The following is a 24,228-nucleotide window of genomic DNA, read 5'->3' as shown; positions in this document are numbered from 1 at the left end:
AACGTTGTTTTTGTGCCTATCTGTTTCTCAAATATGTTAGTGTGTTTTAAAGGGTAAATATGAAGCATTAATCTTGTGCACCTTGTCGCAATATGAAGTTAATTTCGTTGATATGCATTACTTTACTTTTTTGGTGGCTTTGACACATTCAAAATGGCTAACGCGGTTACGTATGTCAGCAGCGGGCTAGTCCACTCAATGTGGGTTTGGAATCTATGGTGCGCATGCGTAGTGTTGCACTCACCTCGAAGCAACGTCCCTCGTGATTGGTCACAAACACGGCTAGCTAGTGGCCCTTACTCGCCAGCAGCTACTTATTTTTTGACAACAACGACGACAATGTTCATTCGGTGATCATAGAAGGCAAAAATCACCGCAACTGAACATCATTTCGTCACCTTTTTGTATCACTTGACACTCGAAACCATGGAACAGTCTGCCCCAAAAAGGTTTGTGAACGTCTGGCGGCTGTTGTTTGCAATTTAATGCTTTTTGATTTGCTAGCTGAGGAGGTAGCTGCCGCTGAGATAGCCGGTGATGCTAATTATAGTTAGCTTTGTCAGTCTTCTCAACACTTTTCCCCGTTTTTTTTAACGAAAAATTAGGAATAATGTGAAACCTTGTCGTGCCACTTAAAGTACGTATTTGTTTAACTTAATCTTTGTGATACTTACTCACTCCCGTAGAAAATGGAAGCAAAGCTTTGATATGTTATCAGTGACTCATCACTCACTTTAAATTGATGGATTTCTTGCGTTTTTTAATGTTGCTATTGCATCCTCACCCCCAAACAGCAAGCTGAAAAAGTTGAGTGAAGACAGCTTGACCAAACAACCAGAGGAAGTGTTTGATGTCCTGGAAAAACTTGGTGAAGGGTGAGTACGTTTTCTTTTTTTTTAACTTCCCCTCAACATGGGTTAAAGAGGACGTATTGTGGAAAATACCTTTTAAATGTTTTCCCACAAATACTTGAGGGCCTGTTCACACAACAAATTTTAACCAGCATTATTAACTTATGAGAACAATGCTATAATGATCAGACTTTTACTGCGTATTAGTTTAGGAAGTAACTGAATTGTAAAACAATTCCTAGTGTGTGTGGTTGAAAACCTGTTGTGTGTATTCAGTTCTTATGGCAGCGTGTTCAAAGCCATCCACAAGGAGTCGGGTCAGGTTGTGGCTATCAAACAGGTTCCCGTGGAGTCGGATCTGCAAGAGATTATCAAAGAAATTTCCATCATGCAGCAGTGTGACAGGTTAAACCAACAAAGCAAAAGAACATTTGAATTATCATGCCGTTTTGCCATGTGTAAAGTAGCTGATCTGGTGCCTTTCCTTAAAGTCCCTACGTGGTGAAGTATTACGGCAGCTACTTCAAGAACACAGACCTATGGATCGTCATGGAGTACTGCGGGGCGGGCTCCGTCTCCGACATCATCAGGCTGCGCAACAAAACGGTGGGTCCGGGTCCTCGCAACTATCATGTACACCCTCCGTTGACATACGAAATTTAAGAATGACAACAAATGGAGTAATATGTTCTAGATATACCTACTAAATGTGAAAATCTACAATATAGCGAAACCATGTAAAAGCAAATTTCAGTCCTCCCCCACCCCCCTACACATGCTTGAAATACATTTGAACTTATAAAAACACCATTTAATCATATTGTAAACACATTTATGCACAGTCTACATGAACTTTGTTCCGTCCCTAATTTTATTGTTTTTTTTTTTGTTTTTTTGTTTTTAGCTGACAGAGGATGAGATCGCCACCGTTTTAAAGTCAACCCTCAAGGGTCTGGAATACCTTCACTTCATGAGGAAGATTCACAGAGACATTAAGGCGGGCAACATTCTGCTCAACACGGAGGGACACGCCAAGCTGGCTGACTTTGGAGTGGCGGGGCAGCTAACGGTATTAGCATTAAGATGCTAAAAACAAACAGATACAATCCTATTTTGCCCCCCGTGGGTGCGGCCTGTGCAGTCTGTTAGATAGCGATCAGTTGTAGTAGAGTGAACGGCGTTTCTATCAAATGCGAGTAAAGTCATAATTTCCCCTCGAAAGGACACCATGGCAAAGAGGAACACCGTCATCGGGACGCCTTTCTGGATGGCCCCGGAGGTGATCCAGGAGATCGGCTACAACTGCGTGGCCGACATCTGGTCGTTGGGCATCACGTCCATCGAAATGGCCGAGGGCAAGCCCCCCTACGCCGACATCCACCCGATGAGAGTGAGTATGGATTCCCCTTGCGGAAAGAGGTGGTGTCGCTTATTTTTAATCCTCCTTCGCCGCGCGTCTGCTCACTTGAGGCAATCTTCATGATCCCCACCAACCCTCCGCCGACCTTCCGAAAACCCGAGCTGTGGTCGGACGACTTCACGGACTTTGTCAAGAAGTGTCTGGTGAAGAATCCGGAGCAGAGAGCCACCGCCACACAACTCCTACAGGTTCATTGCGAACATTTGAAGACACGCGACTGATTTCACTTATTTAAGGATTCCATTTATTGAAGTGTGATACATAGTGTTTTGATTGCTTGCCGTTGGAGCCAAAACCCAAATTTCTCAAATATTCCACGCCGCCCTGATTATGACTATTGTTTGATTCTCTTAAAATATTTGTTAATGAGTGGTGTCCAGCGATAAAGCTAGTTTGGTCGATGGAAGTCACATCTCGCATTGTATCCTATAAAGTACCAAGACGGGTCGGGACGAGCCACAATCAATATCATTTTTTTTCTGTTTTAAGCAAAATAATTGATGCTTCAGTCAGAAAGAATCATTAAACATGTCAAGTAAAATTGGGGATAATTTGACTTTAAAAAAACTCAATTGGGAACCCATCGTTTTTTTGATTTTCGTAAAGCCATTATTGTTGCTTGTACTCATTTCTGAACCTCACATCTCCAGCATCCGTTCATCAGCCAGGCCAAGCCGGTCTCCATCTTGAGGGACCTGATCACCGAGGCGATGGAGATGAAGGCCAAGAGGCAGCAGGAGCAGCAAAGGGAGCTCGAGGAGGAGGACGACAACTCTGTCAGTCTGACCCGCGACCGACTTTTGTTCACAGCTTAAAAAAACACAAAATGGCTGACCCATAGTTTTCGCATGCCTAGGAGGAAGAGACGGAGGTGGACTCGCACACCATGGTGAAGTCCGGCTCGGAGGGCGCCGGCACCATGCGCGCCAGCGGGACCATGAGCGACGGGGCGCAGACCATGATTGAGCACGGCAACACCATGCTGGAGTCGGACCTGGGCACGATGGTCATCAACAGTGACGACGAGGAGGAAGAGGAGGAGCATGGATCCATGAGGAGTGAGCGCACGCACGACATCGCTCCAGGAAAAAAAACGTTATTTTGCTTTACGCAAGGAACTCGGGTTGCTGCCTGAACGGGTTGATGAAGGAACTGGGCAGTTAAAGTACGTTTTTGCGGTCACTACATCTTTAAACATTAGCGGTCAAAATGGATGTTCCTATTTGGCATCACCTGGACAGAAGGTGCAACTAAGTCAAGCCCAGCATATTTTCTCCCTAAATGGGCCACAGACGGATCTAGATGTCTATTAAAGGTACAAATAACTTTCGCCTATTTCCCACAGGACACGCCACCCCGCAGCAGCCCATGCGTCCGTCCTTCATGGACTACTTTGACAAGCAGGACTCCAACAAGGCGGCCCAGCAGCAGCAACAACAACAACAACAACAACAACAACAACATCATCATCATCAACATCAGCAGCGCCAGCAGGAGAACTACAACCACAACCAGCCTCAGGAGCAGCCCGGCTACCACATCCAGTCCAAGAACATCTTCCCCGATAACTGGAAGGTGCCCCAGGACGGAGACTTTGATTTTGTGAGTGAACGCATGACGTCATCGCCATCCTGCTTGCGACCACTATGGGGCACTGTAATGAGCCCTGTTCCAGAGAGAAAAAAAAAATGCGATATACTGTCTCCTCCCACATGCTTTACACGCATTTACACTAAGACGCACATTTCTAAATAAAATGAAATTGTAAAGCGTGCTTGCGCAAGCTATTTCTGTCAGTCCTAGTTCAAGTTTACTGTAAAACAGACAAAACAAAAGACAATTGTGTATATATATATATATTTTTTTTTAAATCAATACTCCTAGTTAAAGTTTATTGTAAAACAGACCAAACAAAATAAAATTACACATTGTATATTTATTTTAAAAAAATCAATAAAACCGTACAATTTCCAATACAGATGTCCTGTAGCTTAATGCTAACATGCAATGTAAAACACCATAGCGGGGCTAACAGAAATTAGCATTGATATTTCTATATTTCTCTTCATACAACAGTTTTTCTTATATGATTCCATCTCATGTTTTTTTTTTTTTTTGACGTAACCAATACTATATCAGTGAAATTGATAAATCTCTCAGCCTTATACCATTTAAAACAAAAAGCATTATGATTTTTTTTAAATTATTTTTATTTTTTAGGCGGAACGCAGTAATAGCATTTCAATTCATTTCAATGAGGAAAACTTATTTGTAGGGCTGTCAAAATGAAGGCGTTAACTGGAGATATTTTTTTTATTTTTACTCAGTTAACTTTGTTTTATTTACTTTATGTTATGGCCTATAATTTGAAGATGGACAAACGCGTACTTTAGGTAGTAGTAAATTGACAGCACTACTAATTTGACATATTAGTAAGTTACGAGTGTGGTCTCAGAACACTCACAAATGAACGGTTCTTGTTATTGGTTCAGTTAAAGAATCTGGACTTTGAGGAACTTCAGATGCGCCTGAGCGCCCTGGACCCAATGATGGAGCGCGAGATCGAGGAGCTGCGGCAGCGCTACACCGCCAAGCGCCAGCCCATCCTCGACGCCATGGACGCAAAGAAGCGGCGGCAGCAGAACTTTTGAGTCCGGTGACGCACACACAAGTACACTCTTTAGTGTAAATACGAGACCTTGTATAGTTTGTGGAGGAAGCGACGTTCATGACCAAAGACAATCAGAAATTGTGTTGCCTTAAACGAGGGAGCTTTTTCCTTTTTGGTTTGAAAAAAAAAAAGTCTGCCTACATTGATGAAGACCACACATTACACCAACTTGTTTTATGAATGATTTATTGTCATGTTAGGTTTTTTTGAAGATGATCTTCGGTCTCAGAGCCTCAGAAAACACACAAGCCTCGTTTCATATGGCAAAATGGAAGATGCAAAATGGCCGCTACAGACCTTATTGTCAAACTGACAGATAAGTAAATATTGTATATTTAAACAACACATTATTCAACAAAACCAGACCATTTCGAAAACAAGTCCATTAGCGTCATGCTAATAGGTCATGTGATACGCCATAGATAGGCTAAAGCAAATTAGCGTCGTCGTTGTTGTTGCAGTAATTCTTAACTCTCATACAACTGCAACACATACAAAGCATTAAACAATATTAACAAGCACACATTCCATGTAGCGCCATATAAATGCCAACAAAAAAGTAGCAGGAATATTTCATAATTATGAACACATACGAAGCAGCAACACACGCAAACAGATTTTAACCATGTTCATTTAAAGACCAAAATAATCAACTCAACCACAGGTGGAAAAACAAACATCCACTAGCCTAATGCTAACATATAATATGAAATGCTAATGGTGATGTTACAATAATTAGAACCCGTTAGCAAAACTGCAACTTTAAGCACACATGGAGCAGCAACAAAGGCAAATTAATCACTGTTTATTTGAACACGTAAATATTAAGAAAAAAAACTTGCACATCATTTCAAAAACAAAAAGTCCAAATGCTAACATACACTGCGATGCATAACGCCGCAGACATGCTAATTAGCATGGACGGCATCATGGTCATCATCAACCCTTCAAACAATTGCTCAAATGTTTTTGGGAGTATGTCGTCAACACAATAGAGCGGGAGGAGGGTGTTAAATTTCCCGTGGCATTGCGGAATCAATTCCCTTTCGCACACAAAGCGTCCCACCGCCTTTTTGTTACGGCTCTCGTACCACACCTCCGAGGCGGTAAAAATCACCCGGTGACGTTCACCTGTGCAAATGGAACTGACCTTTATTAACCCCGTCGATGCCATTCATACACAACAACCAGATGAAGAAAGCAAAGTGGGCTTAATGCCGTCTGTTCAAGGCGGTGTGAAAGCGGCGTGAAAGCGGCTTAACCGTTTGCCGCCGCTCATCATTCGTTTATTTCCCTCCATTTTTCTATTGTGTCGGAGGCAACTGTAATGCGTTGAAGGAGGGGCCGGCACTTGAACGATACGCGTTCTGATGATCATTTTTGTTTTTGTTTTTAACGAGCCTCTTGAATGCAACGGCGTGAAACATTTCCAGCTTCCACGCGAATGTTAACACACACTTGAGGACACCTGTTACACTATTTGAATAACTGTTGTCAGATTATATTTGTACGACTTGCGCCCCGACATTTAAAAAAAAAAATAATAATAATGTTTTGCTTGTTTGCTTTTGAGGGTTTTCTGGGCCAGATTTGACACTTTTTGTTTTTTTATTTATTGTTTCACACATTTCTTTTAGTGGCGCTGGTTTAAATATAGAAGCTAATTTGGCTGTTTATATTTGTAAGCTGTAGTTAATGTCATGTTTTGTTTTTTTTTTACTGTGAATGAAAGGGCAGGTTTATAAAAAGTGTACAGTACAGCGTGAGAAAAGCAAGTAGTATTATATCATGTATTGTTTACCTAAAAATCACTTCTTTTTTTTTTCCTTCCAATTAATTCCACCACTAAATCATGATGATAAAGATCTTTATGTCTGAACCGGTTAATTTATTACTTTTGTTTGTTTGTAATAATTTTTTTGTATAAAGTGCATGTTAAAAAATAAAAGTTACTTTTAGTTAACCACAATTGGATTGGATTGCTATCATTTGTGTTTGTGGCAGGACACATTTTGGGCTCTGAAGGACTGCAGCAACGGTTTCTATTAGGACCTCCAAACATTCTGTGTATTTTTTAATTTGACATGAATATTTATTTAAAAAAAAATATACATTTTAGAAGCACAATTTATGCAACACATTTATTTTCTCATTTACTTGCAAATTAATTTAAAAAATTTTTTTTTACATTTTTATGTTTTTAACCCAGACCCTTACATTATTAACTACACTTGTTTTATTAGATGCACGATTACAAAAAAAGAATACATTTATCTTTATTTTCCTACATGCAAATATTGGGAAAAAAATATATATATTTTTTTTCAGACGCACATATATATTATATATAACATTTAGTAGTTATCAGAAAATGGATGGATTGATTTTTTTTCATTTAATACTTTTAAATCTTCTCTTTTTACATATTGATTTTTACTTACACATTCCTTTTACTTTTTAGATTTAGAATGTTTAATGACTCACTTGAACGTTGTTTATTTTTGTTATTTTTTTATGGGCACTTTTTTTTTTGATTGACTACTATTTTCCCCACACTTTATTTCATATGTTAAAAAATTGACCCGTGCAATCAATGCGTTCATTTTGTATTGTATTTTTTACATGCACATTGATTTGATTTAAAAAATAAAAACAATTAGAATTATGATTTTTGTAGTTTTTAAATAATTGATGCATTTGTTTTTCATTTTTGTGCATCGGCCTCTTTTGTTGCCCGAGTCTCTCTTGTTCTTCTTTTATTTATTTTTCGAAAGCCTAACTTCAAACAAATGCCGCCAATTTCAGGCGTGCGAGATGGACAATTTTACGGTGCCAAATGAGAAGACGCCGGGTGGAATGGGAGCTGTAATTGCTCGCAGTCTGCCTTTAACGGGCCTGTTGTGTGATTATGGGATGCCTCCGCCAATTCTAGGGTGGCAGAAGAAATGGTGTGTGTGTGTGTGTGTGTGTGTGTACAGTGTGTGTGTGAATATCCTCCATTTTAACCTGTTATTTATCTTTTGCTGCATTACCAAGCTAACTAACTCAACTTTGATCTGAAAACACTTGATTTTTTTTTTTTTTTCTAGTCTGTTTTTGTGCTTTTTATTTTGTAAAACGAAGATAAAATTGTACTATGCATTATGTGTTAATGGACAGCAACAAGTCCATTAAAATGATTGTCAATGTAAATAATTACTTCAAACCGTTGGCATGATAAATTTTACAAACTGTAGAGGCCATACGCTGCTGAGGTTTGACTCCCTTAAGACCGTCACTGACCCTAATGTCAAGATTTCTCTCACGCGTACGCGCACACACGTTGTACCCTGGGGGCTTGAGAGTAAATCAAGGCAGAATTCCTCTATTTGTCCACAGGCTTGTTAGGCAGGAAAGGGCATCCATAAATCAGCAGACACTTGCTGATATTTATGCCTGGCGGCAATGAGTTGAACAAGCGGTGAGCGCGGCCCTCGAGGCAATATCCTAAGTGGCCCTTCATGCCTGTCTGGAGAAAGATTGTGAAGAAGATGGACAAGGAAGAGAGACTTGCTCTGCTGACTGAAAAAAAATAAATAAATACGCTTCATTTCCGCGTTTGTAATCAAACCTTAATCTGGCTCGGGGTCCACTGGACTCTTGAGCCATTTGAGCGCACTGCTTATTACCGGGGATCACCATCCATCCATCCCTGCTGCTGCTCATTTTGGCCGAATGTATAGTGGAAAAAAAAAAAAAAAAGTCTACACACCTTTTGTTTTATTGCCAGCTTTTTGCCATGTTAAAAAAAAAAAAAAAATCTCGATTTTGAGAGTTGTGTGTGCATTCACAACTCATGGTGCACTATACAAGAGTAACCACAAGATGGCGCTCCTGAGCCATCTTGTCGCTCTTCTCCACATCTTTCAGCCCAACGAGAGACAGAGAGAGGGAGGCTGAAAAGAAAGGTTGCAAGAAGTTTAAGAACCATTGTCTCTGCTTCCCTTTCATTATGGAGCTGATTTATCCCACAAGTGTGCCTCCTGCCGGAGCGCCACGGGTGGAGAATAGGATGCAAAAAGAAGAAGCCCCCCCCACCCCCACCCCCACCCCCACCCGCCACCTCCCAATAATTCACGACAAGCGCTTAGGCTGCAGTGGCGAGCCTCTGACCCCTCGCGGTCAATAGCCATTGTAAGAACAAACCGTGTGGATTTAACAGGCCTAAGTGTCTCGCTTAATCCAAAATGGCTGACTTCCTGTGTCCTTTCAGGCATGGGTCCTTGAGACTTTTTTTCCTGGGTCTACTCGTGAGAGACTTGACTATGAAACTGAATTTTGAAGTGTTTTGATGGTAAGTCATCCGACTTGGGTGCCCTATTATGACCTTTAGAATGGAACCCCAAATGAGCCAAACATGGCCTCCTTCAAACCAAAATGGCCGACTTCCTGCCTGTGTTGTGTGGGTTCTTGAACTTTCATGTTGAAATTTCAAAATGTTCCAGTTGACATGCTGTGTGACATGATAGACATTGCTAGTAAATTTAATATTGCTAAATGAACTTCAGAGGCGGAATTTTAAAAACCTAATTCCACCGGGTACTACTGATCCCATTTTTAGGCCAAGATGTCCGACTTCCTAATCATTTCAGATCATGGGTTTCTGAGGACTTTTTTTTTCATTGATTGAATTTTTTATTTTTTTAATTTTTTTACGTTACTCTTGTATTGGATTCGGATGACATTGGATTGTGCAGGTGTACCTAAATGTCCCGTCCATATAATATCCACCAGTGAATGCGTGACAATACCAAACAAGGGGGATTAGCATGACCTGCTTTACAGCCCAACACAAACAATAGCTTCTTCTCCTTTTTGTTACCGACCACCCATCCACTTGCCACCTCAACATTTAACATGCCTGCTTTCATTTTGCTTTTTTTGTGTACAGCACTCCTGTACTACTACCTACCGGTACAAGCGAGGACCAAAACACCAAAGGATTAAAACCATGTGTCAGATAAAAGCTTTGCGCAGCAGATGGTTGCGAGGGTAATGTTTGCAAGCACGTCAAAAGACCATAAACTGTCACTTGGGGGGAGGGGGGGGTGTCAAGGAATCTGCTTTTTGGCGCTAAAATCTGTTTGAATTTCCTGCTTTAACAAATTTAATAAAAAGAACAAATTTAATAAAATAAACATGAGTTAGAAGTCCTGCGTTTTGTGAGTGCCCTTGACACAAAGTTGTTAATTTAACGGTCGTTATTGTGATGTGCCATTTTGAGTTTTGTAAAAGAGTGATAATCATTCTGCTATCTTTGTTTAGCTACAAAGTGAAGTCAAACATGAGGAATGCCTTTTTGTAGGGTACACACCAAGCATTATCATGTTTGAAAATGTGTTTGTATTGGGATCTTACTCATTTTACTGAAGGGGAAAACCTTTTTTTCTATATGTAAAAGCTTTTACTTTATGCGATTACAGCCATTGCAACGAGTGCTGTATAATATGGAACAGAACTCAAGTGTGGGAGCTTGTAGGCCTGCTTGTTTCCTAGCTCTCGCTCTCGCTCTCTTTTCGAACTTGTTTCTCAAGCTCTCTCGACCATCCAGTCAAGGCGGGAGTTTACAGGAACAGCGGGCCTCGTCACACCGGCGGAGTGACACAGGAATGTATTGTATGCATGTTGGAAAGACAGGACAGCTGGGGCCGAAGTAGTGCGCCAAGTTGTCTGAAGCTGGCCCAAGATGATCGTAACACGTTACGTCAAGTGTTTAATAAAAACCACGACGCGGAATGCTGATTTGTTTGACGATAAGAGCGGGTTAATCGCGCGGGGTTATAAAAAACACAGGCGCATTCACTAGCCGCGCAAGAATACTGAAGGTTGCCAGCGAGTGCTTCGGCCCGCTGAAAGCACACACAGTAAATTGAAGGCTGAGGAGGCCTGGAAAAACCGGACTGGACTTTGATTTTAATCTGCTTTTAAACGACGAAAACACAGGTATAAATGTCCCTATACGGTTCCGTGTTGTCTAAATAAGTAAGTTGAACAAAATGTCTCACTGCTGAACGATAGTGATTATTTTTTGAAGGTTTTAGGTGCTGAAATAGCTATTTTGTGTGTGTCGGAGGCAGGGAACGGTTGGTGTACTATGACCTCCAGACTGCAGTTGTATCATGGAGGAGTACAACTGGTTGTACTGGAGACCTGCAGGCAGCGTGAAGGTCAGTCCGCATCCAGTAGTCGCCTTACACCCAAATACAGGAATTGTAGCAATGCATATCTTTTACATTCATACATGTTGTCCCTCTGGACTCGATTTAACACGCCCCGGATTGACTGTTGTGGGAAGTAACGAAGTACTGTACAAACACGGTGGCGCTTTGAGATTGGACTGGAGTGAACTCAACTCCCTTCACAGCAAGCTGCAGTGAGCAGATGATAGTGAACAGTTGTTGGGAAAAAAAAGAGGCTTCACGCTGTTTAAGACCACTCCCATTTTGAGTTTAAGGTCAAGCTAAACATACAACAAAGCATTCCATGTCTTGTATTTAGCAAACAAGAAATGGACAAGCTGGAAAACTTTTTTTTTTTTTTGTCTGGAGAAAGAAAAGAAAAGTCACTACAGCCACTTGCAGGGAAATAAGGTTTCTATTTGGGGTTGACGCATTTATTGGAATGGACGCCGCACCTGGCAGACTACAACCTGGATTGGTCGCCAGTCCAAAACATTGCACGGATGACCATTCACACCTATAATCATCCGTTTTTTTTTTACTGTGTGTCTTATACTGCTGACACTATAGAATATTTTTAGAATCGATTAAAATATTGATTATTCAATCAATTATTCGACTAATCGGATTCATTTTAGTTTTGCATTAAAGTGTATATTTCATTGCATAAAACATTTTTTTCCCCTCCTGATTACTGTTTATCAACCAGTGATTGGTGTTTATTTGGTACTTCGTATTTGTATATAGTGACTATAAAAAAAGGGGGATTGATGTACAATGCTACCAGTTCGGTCATCGTTTTCCTATATAAAAACAAATGTTTGACATGTCTTATTTCGATTAAACACAGAAGATGACCAGCCTTCTTTAATGAAGGACGACAGAAAACAGTGGAAAATGACTGTTGAAATTCTGAAAGCAAAGGATTTGGATCATTTTAAATGTGAAAAAAAACATTTCCAAACGATTACTCGATGATTAAAATAGTTGTCGATTAATTTGATAATCGATTACGTGTTGATTAATCGATTAATTTTGAGCGCTTTAGTGTCCGGGTGGAGTGTATTCCAGCGTTTTCAAGCCCGCCATAACGCCAGCTTTTACAGATGCCACGTCTGCTCTGCATTGTATACAGCAGCGGCAATTTGGCCAAAGAGCGCTTTGAAGGCCACGCAGGCGTGTTTAGAGCGCCGCTATCATATCTCCTGACTGGAACAGAGAGGAATTATTTTTGGGAGAAATGTCTCAATCAACACGCCGGCCCGATAATACCATTTCTCTACCCTGACGGTCGCGTCAGTTTGACACAAAGTGCTGCCACAAGGATTGGTGGCGGGGGTATCGGTGGCGGGGGGTATCGGTGGGGTGGATTCACCCCCCCTCCCTCGATAGCCCAGCTGTCAGTGGTTACATAATAGTGGAGCCTTGTTGCGCTCGCCAGACGGCTTTGTGCTCCTGTCACTGGATGTGATTGTGGGCCCAGATTAAGCGGCGGGTGAGAAGGCGCAGTTAAGGGCTTCCTACCTGCTCTCCAGCAGGGAGAGACAGAACAAACGGAATCAGAGGTCTGCGCGGAGCTTTAATGTGGCCCGGCAAGTTGGCGTATTGTTGCCCTCTTTTGTGCCCTGATGAACACGATTGCTCGCTCACTTCCACTGCCTGGTGTTTTACGCAGTGGGCCAAAGAAGACCTCCGAGGGAGACCGTAGTCAAGTGAGCATCCAGGATTAAATGGGAAAAATACTTTCGGACACACTTACTGCTGACGACCGTCCATTTTTCGACCACTTATCCCTTGATGACTGTGGGGTGAAAAGACCCGGATTGGTCGCCGTCCATCGTACAAAGAGGCCGACAACCATTTACACACCCGTGCCGATCTATTTTGGACTACCAATGACATTTAGGGTTGATGGAAAACTGAAGCAAAAGCAGACTACATACACCCTTGATTGGTCGCCAGTCAGTTTCACGGTCTACGGTCATTCATCCATCCATTTTTTTTAATACTACTTCTGCTAAGGGTTGTTCACTCATCCATGATTTTGGTCATCCATCCATTTTCTACTGCTGAATCCATTGTAACTTCCCTGTAACGTGTGCGGGTCAAGCAGTAGAAAACCCATATAGTTGATGACCATGAATGGTTGTCTGTCTCTACAGTATGTGTGATGAATTGGCGACCAATCCACCCCCCCCCTTCCCCCACACAGTCAACCAGCTCCAGTTTTCAGCGCGACCCGTGCGTGGTTTCCCGTTGATTGCACCAAATCCAGTTTCCATGCGTTTTCATCAGGATTTCAGTCGAACCCCTGATCCTAAGACCATAAAAGTCACGGTATGGCTGGCTGTTATAAAGGGGTGGCGGGTATGCGTGGGAGTTGAAGGTGGTGGTGGGGGGGGGGGGCGTTTATTGAAGAGGGATCTGATTTCCCCAGGGCTTGTTCTGTTAATTCAGTGTATTATAGTGCTGTTTACCCAAAAGGAGGGGTGAGAGGGGGGTTTTAGTTAAACAGGGGTCCTGGTGGTGGTGGTCACCCCCCCCCCCACCCCCACCCCCCTTCCCTCAGAGATGTTCCATTGGGTTCCTCCTCCATCCTGTGATCCAGACCGGCTTTTCGCTCTCTCACTCTCGCTTATAACAGCGAGCCAAGCCTTACATTAAATCTGTGTTTCTGCATAACCGGCCTTGTATGCCCCCCCCCCCTTCACCCCCCCCCCCACTCATCCCCTTCCTCAGTGTCTGCCGGGCCCTCTTCCGCCTCGCTCTTCTCTCAGTTAGTGCCTCGCTATCAGCCCAATTCTTCCAGCGCAACAACAAATAAATGCTGATGCTACGGATAGTGTGTGCTTTTTAAAAAGCTTTGCTATGGAAACCCCTCCGTCAACCCCCCCCAGGTGTGTTTACTGAGTTTCACTAAAGTAAAAAAAAAAAAAAGCCTCCCTTTGACATTGTTTTCTCTTAAAATAGTGGCGTCAAAAGCTATTTCTGCCACCCTTCCTCCTTTCTGCCGTTTCCTCGAGTAGCCTTAATTTGCCAGCGTCTCAGCGAGGATTGTGTTTTGTCTCACCGGGGATATGGAAATCTTTCAAAGGAGCGTCGAGCCAAATCCTCCTGAAAGCAATGTTATAGTAAACAAAAACAAAGAAAAGCAAAACACTCGCTGGAGCTTTACAATTGACTGGAATACCCCCCCCCCCCACCTGTTTCAATGCTTCCATTTTTTGAAGGAGGCATTTATTTCTTTAACATGGTGTAGTGGTTAAGTGGTTAATCTTAATCCATTGAGGGTGACGAGACAGTTGAGATGACTGATTGACTGCATTTTAGAATTCATTTTAAGATTATTTTAGTCATTTTAACTCATTCACTGCCATTGACGGCTATAAACGTCAAAAATTCATTTGAACTATTTCTATTAGTTCAACATTTTTTCCACTTTTGTTTACAAGAGTAAGAAAACCTAGATTTTTTTTATTGTACATTTAGAACAGATATAAAATTTGTGATTAATCGTGAGTTAACTAGTGAAGTCATGCGATTAAATATGCTTAAAAAAAATTATCGCCTGACATCCTGAATTTTTTATAATCTTTTTTATAATTATTATTATTATTCATTCGCTGCCATTGACGGCTATAAACGTCAAAAATTCATTTGAACTATTTCTTTTAGTTCAACATTTTTTCCACTTTTGTTAACAAGAGTAAGAAAACCTAGATTTTTTTTATTGTACATTTAGAACAGATATAAAATTTGTGATTAATCGTGAGTTAACTAGTGAAGTAATGCGATTAAATACGATTAAAAAAAAATTATCGCCTGACGCCCTGAATTTTTAATAATCTTTTTTTTTAATTATTATTATTATTCATTCACTGCCATTGACGGCTATAAACGTCAAAAATTCATTTGAACTATTTCTATTAGTTCAACATTTTTTCCACTTTTGTTTACAAGAGTAAGAAAACCTAGATTTTTTTTATTGTACATTTAGAACAGATATAAAATTTGTGATTAATCGTGAGTTAACTAGTGAAGTCATGCGATTAATTCCGATTAAAAAATATAATCGCCTGACTCCCTGAATTTTTAATAATCTTTTTTAAAATTATTATTATTATTCATTCACTGCCATTGACGGCTATAAACGTCAAAAATTCATTTGAACTATTTCTATTAGTTCAAATTTTTTTCCACCTTTGTTAAGAGTATGAAAACCTACATTTTTTTTATTGTACATTTAGAACAGGTATAAAATTTGTGATTAATCGTGAGTTAACTAGTGAAGTCATGCGATTAAATATGCTAAAAAAAAAATTGCGCCCTGAATTTTTAATAATCTTTTTTTAAATTATTATTATTATTCATTCACTGCCATTGACGGCTATAAACGTCAAAAATTCATTTGAACTATTTCTATTAGTTCAACATTTTTTCCACTTTTGTTAAGAGTATGAAAACCTAGATTTTTTTAATTGTACATTTAGAACAGATAAAAAAATTTTGATTAATCGTGAGTTAACTAGTCAAGTCATGTGATTAATTACAGTTAAAAAAATTATTCGCCTGTTGCCCCTAATTTTTAATAATCTTTTTTTAAATGAATTTATGGCAGTGAATGAGTTAATAGTTGTGTGTGTGTGTGTGTGTGCTGCTGTTTTGGTTAGTAACATTATTCAAATACAATCAACGCTTTTTTGTTCGTGTGTTAACAACGATAGCGTCTTTGAACTGAGCCAAGACTGGGCTTGCTGTTTTGGTTAGCAATAGAGTGTGCATCTTCTGTATGGACTGAGGTAATAACATTTACTTTTTTTTTCCCCCTGTTGGAAAAGGGAGTCTATTTGAGGGAGGCCTTTATTTATTTGAAGTGAAGACGCACATATTGGAAACTATCTTATGCACCTCAAAAGGGCTTGTTGCGTGTTCCTGGCACAGGGTTTGAGCTATACTTAAAAAAAAAAAAAAAAAGAAGACAATCCCGGAGACAGATTTCTGGTTTTCATGTTGGTTACATCCCCAGCTGTAAATGTAAAGTCTAAATGTGATGGGACGCGACCACACTTGCTGAGGCCGCCTCGCCACTGTAATGGAAATTGTCCCTCCAGGGTGGTGGAGGAGAGCAGGCTGAGGGTTGGGGGCGGGGACTCTGCCCACGGTCCAAATTGCAAAAAACAAAGTTATCAGGACTCGGAGGGGAGGCTGGGAGATAGAGGACTGCCCTTAATTACCGGCCTGGAGGCTTTGCGGGGACAACGTGATGATAGGGGTGCGAAGGTGGAGCTGGGGGGGTCGGATTTCAAACCTTGAACGCTCTCAGTGGAGCAGGGAGTGAAGATGTAGACTGCTAGCTTCTTGCGCTAGCCGCTACCTACATTAGATGTGTAACGATATGATGAATTTGGCTTTTTTCAAAATGTTTCTTTTTTTTTTTTCTTCTTTTTTAAAGGGGGGTCTTCTAAGCAGGACAAACCATCCCCTTGTTAATTTTTAAACTTTTTAACTATATCGTATAGTTTATACAGCAGCCTGCTCGCGAGATGGGAGGAGCAAAATGGCCGCCCGGTGATTTCAACGGCTTGCACGGGTACGCGCGTGTGTCCAGTCCCATATTCAGGTCAGTGGTACAAACGTGCAAAGTTCCAACATGGACCATATTAGGGAAGAGACAGGAAGTGTAAAGCGCTTCCTTTAAACAAACACAGTGCAGCTCAGCTTCTGGTAATGTGTTGGTTTTGGCAGTGCAACTTTTAGACCGCGCAAACTATTGATGCTTTTACGTCGATGTCACCTTTTTTTCCGAGGCGGTCGCATGGCAAGATTAACCAGCACGGTGGACCGTCAAGTCAAAACCAGGCATTTTTACGACTTTCCCGTTTTCTCCATCTGTTGCCGGCGGAGACGATCAAACACAAACGCTCCCTCTGTCACTTGGACCAATTTAAGATTTGGATCAAGCGGCGAGGAGAGGGTATATTTGAACCTGCCGGGCACGGCTCCTGCCAAATAGGGCTTTTTTTTTTTTTCTTTTTTCTTTTTTTATATAAAAGGCTGGCGCGGGCCTTGACGGAGCGACGGTTGGTTGGCAGGGACGCTCGCTTGTGCGCGTGCGGCGGTCGCCAAAGCCAGGCTTTCGCTCGGTGCTCCTTTCTGTAGTCGTCAAGGCGAAACAAATGATTCATTAGGAAAACAACGCTCAGATATGAGCCGTGCGAGATATTGTCAACATGCTGCATCCCTTGGAATTGGCTCATTTCTTGGTTTAGAGCGTTTAAGTGTACAGTGTGTGAGATGTAAAATAGTTTTGTCTTCTTTTTCGGAAAGTGCACCGTTAGTAGTTTGTGTGTTTCTTAGGAATGAGCAGCATCACTTGGTTTGATTTTTATTTTTTTTTTGGAAAAGTGTTTAGCCGAAAAATCCAACTGTTATTATCCATTCATTTCAGGGGGCGGCCATTTTGCCACTTGCTGTCGACTGAAAATGACATCACAGTTCAGCTCAGGTAACAACCAATCACAGCTCACCTTTTTCTGCGTTTGAGTCACGTGTCATTCTCAAGCCGAGTAATAGTCGGGATGCCATTTTTTAGACGAGTCGGCCAGCAAGGAAAATGTCGGACTTGATTTCCGCTTTAATCAGTTTAGTTGATTAAAAAGTATTCTAACTAACAATTTAAGGAAGAAAACCCGCCAATATTGCAAGGCTCTTGATGATGTGAACGCTCAACGGGCCAGATTGAAACAGGTGTGGGCTTGAATGCGGCCACAACTGCTTTTGCCAATCCCTGATCGACAGGGACGCCGGCAATTCCCACGCTGCGGCGAGCAATTTTCCGCGGCTGAAAGAGACCAGTCCTCACGCCGTATTTCCTTTCTTCCCCCACCTTGCGAAAAAGATGGCAAGCACCAGGCGTCCTTGCCGGGTGGACGACGGCGCGCTTTGGAGAGCTCTTAACCTCGCCGCGCACGCTTTACGTGCGCGCCGCTTCCTTTTTCTTCGCCTTTCTTCAACGTGGCTCGGGAGGAAATAAGAATTCACAGGTAGCGACTGTAGTGAAGTCCTTTTCGTTTTTAATGTTAAAAAAAAAAAAAAGTGAGCCGATTCATACAGACAAATAAAAAAAAAAAAAGCAAATGAGTAAAGCGGAGTTCAACTGACGGAACCCATTTAGGTAAGATGCAACAAAAAAAAAAATCGTCTCAGCATTGAGCTAAACCGACTGAAATAGTTATGATAACAAAACATTTATTAAAATTTTTTTAATTGATTTGTTGGTTTTTAAAAAAAAAAAAAAAGGAGAGCAATGATGATGTCAAATCGAATGAACAATACTGAGCTCTCCTGTAAAAAAAGAAGAAAGAAAGAAAAAAAAAAAATGAAATAGTTATGATAAACTGTAAACAACTTTTGTTTTTTTGTTGGTTACATGTAAAAAAAAAAAAAAAAACATAAAAAAAAGAAGGAATTTTTCTGCTTTACTTAGTTTCGTAATGTAGCTGCAACTTTAAACGTGAGTAGACACGCCCACACCCACGCACACAGCCACACACGCTGCGTCTGGGAAAGAGTCGAATGGCCATTGCACTTTGCTAAGTGGCACTTCCTTCCTCTACACACTCCAGACGACGTGTTGAACGGCTGCATGGCAACCATCTGGACAGCATCCAATTGTTGTGATTGTGTGCGTGTGTGTATACGTGTGTGTGTGTGTGTGTGTGTGTGTGTGGCCAGGTCAAGCTTGGTTTAAGATTGCCGCTGATCTGATGTTTGGGGCGAGTGTGACCGCGTTGCCTTAGTGGCCATCAATTGTGAAATTGTGTATGTTACTGTCAGGGTGTGTGTGTGTGCGCGTGTGCGTGTGTGTGTGTGTGTGATAGAATTCAACCGCACTCTCGTTAGGAAATTCCACATCCCATTATTGTGTTGTCCTGGTGATGGAAAGGCTTTTTTTTTTTTTTTCCCCTCCCAAAGTTTGAATCCTAAAGAAATCTAATCAATATGTTAAAAATCCAAAGTGATGACTTGTTAATTAAACAAGTGCAGAGAAAGTCATTAAACATTTAAGGGTGATTACAGGAATAGAATATTAGCTCAGTTAAGTGTGTAAAAAAATTTTTTTTCAATATCCCTTGTTTTTAATCAAATTTAGCATTTTCATATGACTAACTCAAAATTAATCTGAATATTTTTGTGGAACTAATGGGGCTAAATTATGAAACATGAACTGAAAAATAAAATGATGTATTAACTTATCCTCAACATTCGATTCTGTTAATTTCGTAGGCTTTCTCCTGGCTGCTCATCTTCCAGTACTCGATTTTTTTTTTTTGTGTCCAATCAGATTTCCGCCTATGTGTTGCCGTGTCAATCTAATCTGCCCACAGCCTTCAGAATCACTGGCACTACGTAACTTAAAATGATTTCAACACAGGGACTGTTTCTTTAACCAATCCGATTTCAAATCCATCCTTACGGGGCCAGAGAGCTGGCCTTGATGACATCAGCAATTTCCCGTCCTCCGATTGGTTGATCAGACTAAAGAAAACTTTTTACAGCCAACTTAAATCTGCACACATTGCTACGTTTCATATTTGGCACCACTGGTGAGTATGCCGTATTTGATCAATGATTTGCTTTTTTTGTCTGTTTTTAGATAAATATTGATTGCAAACGGCTCCAGATGAAGTACACGGTACAGTTCCGTGCGGTTCTATCGCGCTTTTGTCACGTGTTGATGGCTTCTGTAATTGTTAAGTCGCACAAGTTCCTGCTAAAAATCCCAGCTAGCAAACGCGCCATCAGCCCGCTGTTCAAATTGCACGGCGGGGCCAGATCAAACGCGGTAAATGACCCGCGGGCCGCAGGTTGCCCGTGGCTGTGCTAAATGATCACAAGAGAAACGGGCCGCTTGGACGAGGCCCAAGGCCCCGCTGCCTTGGCGACGGCGGCCGTGGGTGATGCATCGCGCTTGCTGAGGGTGGCTTGCTGGGGACTGAGTAAACACTCTTAAATCATCTGCTACCCCCACCACTGTCACCTCTCACACTCCCACAACACACACACACGCACACACACAACACTGGCCTCGGACCAATTCACTACCAAAATGTAACATTTAAAATGTAGTCTTACTAGTCATTTTAAAGGAATTAGTTAATCTGATTACATATCAATATCCTCTTAATTTTTCCACTAAATCAAATGTGCTTAAACTTTTGTCATTTGTCAACTTTTATTAAAATATTCTTCAACCACATTAAACTAAATCCAAAACTATAATAAATACTTACTAGATGGTACTTTTTTTTTTTAACCTAATTCTGGTTACTTAATTCTGTCTGTTAGCGAGAGCCACTACATCGTGATAACTTACATTGATGTGTCTGCATTTGGCAATTTATTATTATATTATATTATTAGTATGGGATTTTTATTTTTTTTTAATGGGCTTTAGGGGAACTGATGAATACACGCACGCACGCACGCACACGCACGCACATGCACATGCTCACCCACATACAAAAAATATATATATATGTATATATATTTAAAAAAAAAAAAAAGAGAGAAAGAAAAAAATTTTTTTTTATTATTATTATTATTTTTTTTTAAAAAGGAGAGCAATGATGATGTCAAATCGAATGAACAATACTGAGCTCTCCTGAGAAAAAAAATAAAAAAAATAAAAAATAAAAAATAAAAAATAAAAAAAAATAAATTAAAAAAATACTTACTAGAAGTAAATTCATTGACATCCACTTTGTCCAATGTTTGACGTGTATTTCCTGTCGGCGTCCAGCTGATCTATTTGGTCCAACGATGAAAATCTTATTTCATGCAATGACTGACATCTATTTCATCCGCTGGTTGACGTGTACGTCCAACGAGCGACGTCTATTCCATCCAACGGCACATCAACCATCGCAGAAAAAGCCAACCAATGAGGATTCAGTCAGACCAAGCGGGGGAAGCAGGATTTCATTTGAAAGAGTGGAATAATATATCCCGGCTGAGTGCCCTGCAATTGTGCCTGATTTTAAAATGCCTTACTTGAACCTTTTCAAAAAAAAAAAAATGTCACAATGAGACTGATGATTTATTTTGAAACCCATGTCACAGAGAGTCTGATCTACCTGAAAAGCAGCCAATGATGGGGAAACCCAAGCCACGGCAAGAGGAGTAATGCATGCCGACTGAAGCCGTGAACTCTCACTGCGAGGTATTTTATCGGACCAAAGTTGTCATCTGCGAGGTTAAAATGCATTTTTTGTCACATAACTGTGTTTTTCGAACCAATACAATTGAAGTCTAATGTATGCGATGATGTGGACAACAGGACAGGAACTGCCTTCCTCTCGTTAAAGAGTCTGCATTCCAGGTCATATCAGTTTGAAGAATCATCATGTCTATTAATTGTGAGTGGGAGGTGGTGGTGGGGGGGTCCTCGTGCTCGCTATTAAGCTTGTCCGGACTTGGCAGAACGAGAACAGCGTGGAAATGGAGAATTAAATGCAGGACAAGGACACAGCATACGCATAGAAACCATATCGCAGAGGTGTGCCAATATGAACGAGAGGAACAAACGCGCCTCCATAATAATAAACAGCAAGTTTATGCTAAGAGAAAATTCACCCTCCCCCCTCCCTCCCTCCCTCCCTCATAGCCTTGTCTCTTCTGATAAAACAAGCACACACTCCCATAGCCTATATACAGCAGCTGAATTGACCCCCCCACCCCCTGCCTTGCACACTCTCCTTTATTAAACCCCTTGCAAAAAATGTGCCTTTTTGTCCCTGAAACACACACAAACATCGCCTGTGTGCAAACTCCAAATGTTTATTTCACTGAAGAGTGAGCCATGAAGTGCAGAGAGCTCCGCATTGTAGAGAGAAAGGGCTGAAGCAGAGCTTGCTTGCATGCTTCCCATCCCCCACGTTCACATAGCAAAGTTCTGCTTGCTTTTGCAAGCGCCGCTGTTGCGTTCCATGACGCCACCCGCGGCTCGGAAATAGCACATGTCCCGGATTGAATGCTTCATCTATAAGTAATTGTCGTGTATTTTTCGTAATATTTGACTGGTATGTCTAGAGGCCCTTTATGTAATGTAATTAATCAATAGTCAATCAAGTGGATCATAATATGCCATCTAGGGTTGTAAATACAATTGTGTGGATGTTCTCTGTTGTCCATATTAGTCGATATATAGCATAATCACGTTCAAACATTTTTTTTTTGCTCTGTTTGTCTTCGCGAATGAACTTTATCAAAACCCATCAAATAATAGTTTATAATCAAAATACTGGTTTTAACAGGCTCGTTTTTTTGGATAATCAAAAACTCCGATGGTCAGTGAAAGCAACGCCTCGGCTGCTGCTGCCATGAGAGCGGGAGGCAGGCAGGGAGCACGAAGAAGGAGGAGGAGGGGTGGATAGAAAGAGTAGAAGAAGAAAACGGAGAAGAAGAAGAAGAAGAAGAAGAAGCAGCAGCGTAAGGGTGGGAGGGGTTGTCTGTTTTTGTTAATTATGTTCTGACTTAAGTGCTCTGCTTCAGGATTTTTCATGGAAATTCACTTTACTCCCCCCCACTGGCAACTTGTGAATTTCAAAGGCCTTACACGACACTCGCTTTTCTTACAAACTATCTTCACTTCCAGTTCTGTTTGTGCTTGATCCACCCCCATCACTCTCTCCCATACACACACACACACACACACACACACACTGCATGTAATTTCATGCTTCCCTCTGCTTTACTTCTCTGTTACTGCGCGCGCGCACACACACACACGAAATACTCACTTTGCTAATGGTCATGTGGCTATTATGCACTAGAATAGAATAAGAAATGCAGAACCAATGTAAATCGGCTCATCAGGAGGAAAGTACACCGAAGTGCATGTATAGAACATGCAAAAAAAAAAAAAGCTTGGCAATTTTGAATTGTCCGTCTATCTTGGGATATGTGCTTTCCGATTGGGACACATTCAAACCAAATTGGCCAAATTCCTGTTCAATTTCGGACATTGGTCCTTCAGAATTTTTTCATGCATCCGGTAACGATAGACATGTCTGCCAAAATTCAAGTGTTAGGTGGGTGTTAGGGGTTAATTTTTTCGTAATGAGAACTGGTATTCGGAATAAGAAGAATAAATAATGAAAAACAACAATCACGCACAGACATCACTTTGCGAATACGACTGCAGACACTAAGTCTGTAGCTCCAAGCATTAACACAGAAAAGTATCTATTAAATGAGCCTATTGTATATATTTTAAGCAATGCATCACACTATTCGGACTTAAGAGGGCTAATTCATGTAGTTTATTTTGCAGTCTATTGATTTGCATAGGTGAACAGCGCTTGAAGCTAACATACTGGCATTTTTACAGCCAGCGACATGTTTATGTGTGAGTTCAGTTCAAAGGCATTAGAGCAACAATAATGTCTCTTCTTGGGGTGTAAACATTGTGACTCCCAACCACTGTGCTGCACCACATTAATGGGAAATGATCCAATTTCACTTAATTGGTCCAAAATTTTTTATTTATTTACGACAAATACGGTTTCTGTTGATCTATCTATACCAGCAACATGTATTGACAGGATAACAAATACTCTTCCACCACATCATCATTATTGCTTTTTTGTGATATTTTGACTATTTTTCATTTGTTAAAATATTCTCAATGACAGTATTTGTCATGTCGGTTGTTTAAACTATAGAAAACTATTTTATTTAAACACACAGTTTTAATAGAATAACATCATGATTTTATTTTAGGCCCAGATCAAAAGTATGAAATTGAAAAGTGTGCCACAGGACACTTAGAGACACACTTTAGAACTGTCCCTGATGATGTGCTCCATGTGGGCCGTTTTCATTTATTGATCTGGGTCAAATATTGAAACGTGTAAGCACAGGCAGTTTTCTGTTTTGGGGGTCAGATTTAAAAACTAACATTTGAGTAATTAGTTATTTGTTCTTTTTTCGATTGCCAATTGAAACCGTGAGGAACGAACGATTCAGGGATTGGGAAAGAGTGGCGCAAATGTAAACAATGTTTGT

The 24,228-nt window shown here is 40.9% G+C and overlaps 1 protein-coding gene and 2 long non-coding RNA genes across 4 annotated transcripts; all 3 read left to right on the top strand.

Annotated features, from left to right (window-relative positions):
* Positions 1-280: 280 nt before the first annotated feature.
* On the top strand, positions 281-6,911 carry stk3 (serine/threonine kinase 3 (STE20 homolog, yeast)). The gene is made up of 11 exons (XM_077548523.1): positions 281-449; positions 795-875; positions 1,128-1,256; positions 1,343-1,457; positions 1,756-1,920; positions 2,074-2,241; positions 2,322-2,459; positions 2,922-3,047; positions 3,128-3,329; positions 3,617-3,873; positions 4,764-6,911. Exons 1-11 carry the CDS (start codon positions 427-429, stop codon positions 4,920-4,922), a joined length of 1,563 nt encoding a protein of 520 aa, XP_077404649.1. The 5' UTR covers positions 281-426; the 3' UTR covers positions 4,923-6,911.
* A 2,123-nt stretch (positions 6,912-9,034) lies between these two features.
* LOC144037043 (uncharacterized) lies at positions 9,035-10,121 on the top strand. The gene is made up of 3 exons (XR_013288786.1): positions 9,035-9,115; positions 9,195-9,275; positions 9,873-10,121. It is a non-coding gene; the product is annotated as an uncharacterized LOC144037043 (long non-coding RNA).
* Positions 10,122-10,873: 752 nt separating this feature from the next.
* On the top strand, positions 10,874-22,583 carry LOC144037807 (uncharacterized). 2 transcript variants are annotated; one of them, XR_013289046.1, is made up of 5 exons: positions 10,874-10,963; positions 11,055-11,148; positions 17,609-17,665; positions 21,283-21,382; positions 22,476-22,583. It is a non-coding gene; the product is annotated as an uncharacterized LOC144037807 (long non-coding RNA). The 2 variants fall into 2 exon arrangements; XR_013289045.1 differs by lacking the exon at positions 22,476-22,583 and having other exon boundaries at positions 21,283-21,506.
* The last annotated feature ends 1,645 nt before the right edge of the window (positions 22,584-24,228 follow it).

Source organism: Vanacampus margaritifer, chromosome 17 (assembly GCF_051991255.1).
Source record: "Vanacampus margaritifer isolate UIUO_Vmar chromosome 17, RoL_Vmar_1.0, whole genome shotgun sequence".
Classification (NCBI taxonomy): Eukaryota; Metazoa; Chordata; class Actinopteri; order Syngnathiformes; family Syngnathidae; genus Vanacampus; species Vanacampus margaritifer.
This window is presented reverse-complemented; position numbering and strand designations above follow the sequence as displayed.

Coding starts and splice junctions, on each gene's coding strand:
- stk3 (XM_077548523.1), top strand. CDS start 427: ATGGAACAGTCTGCCCCAAAAAG. Junction 1,458..1,755: donor TCAGGCTGCGCAACAAAACG/GTGGGTCCGGGT, acceptor TTTTGTTTTTAG/CTGACAGAGGATGAGATCGC. Junction 3,330..3,616: donor GGAGCATGGATCCATGAGGA/GTGAGCGCACGC, acceptor TATTTCCCACAG/GACACGCCACCCCGCAGCAG.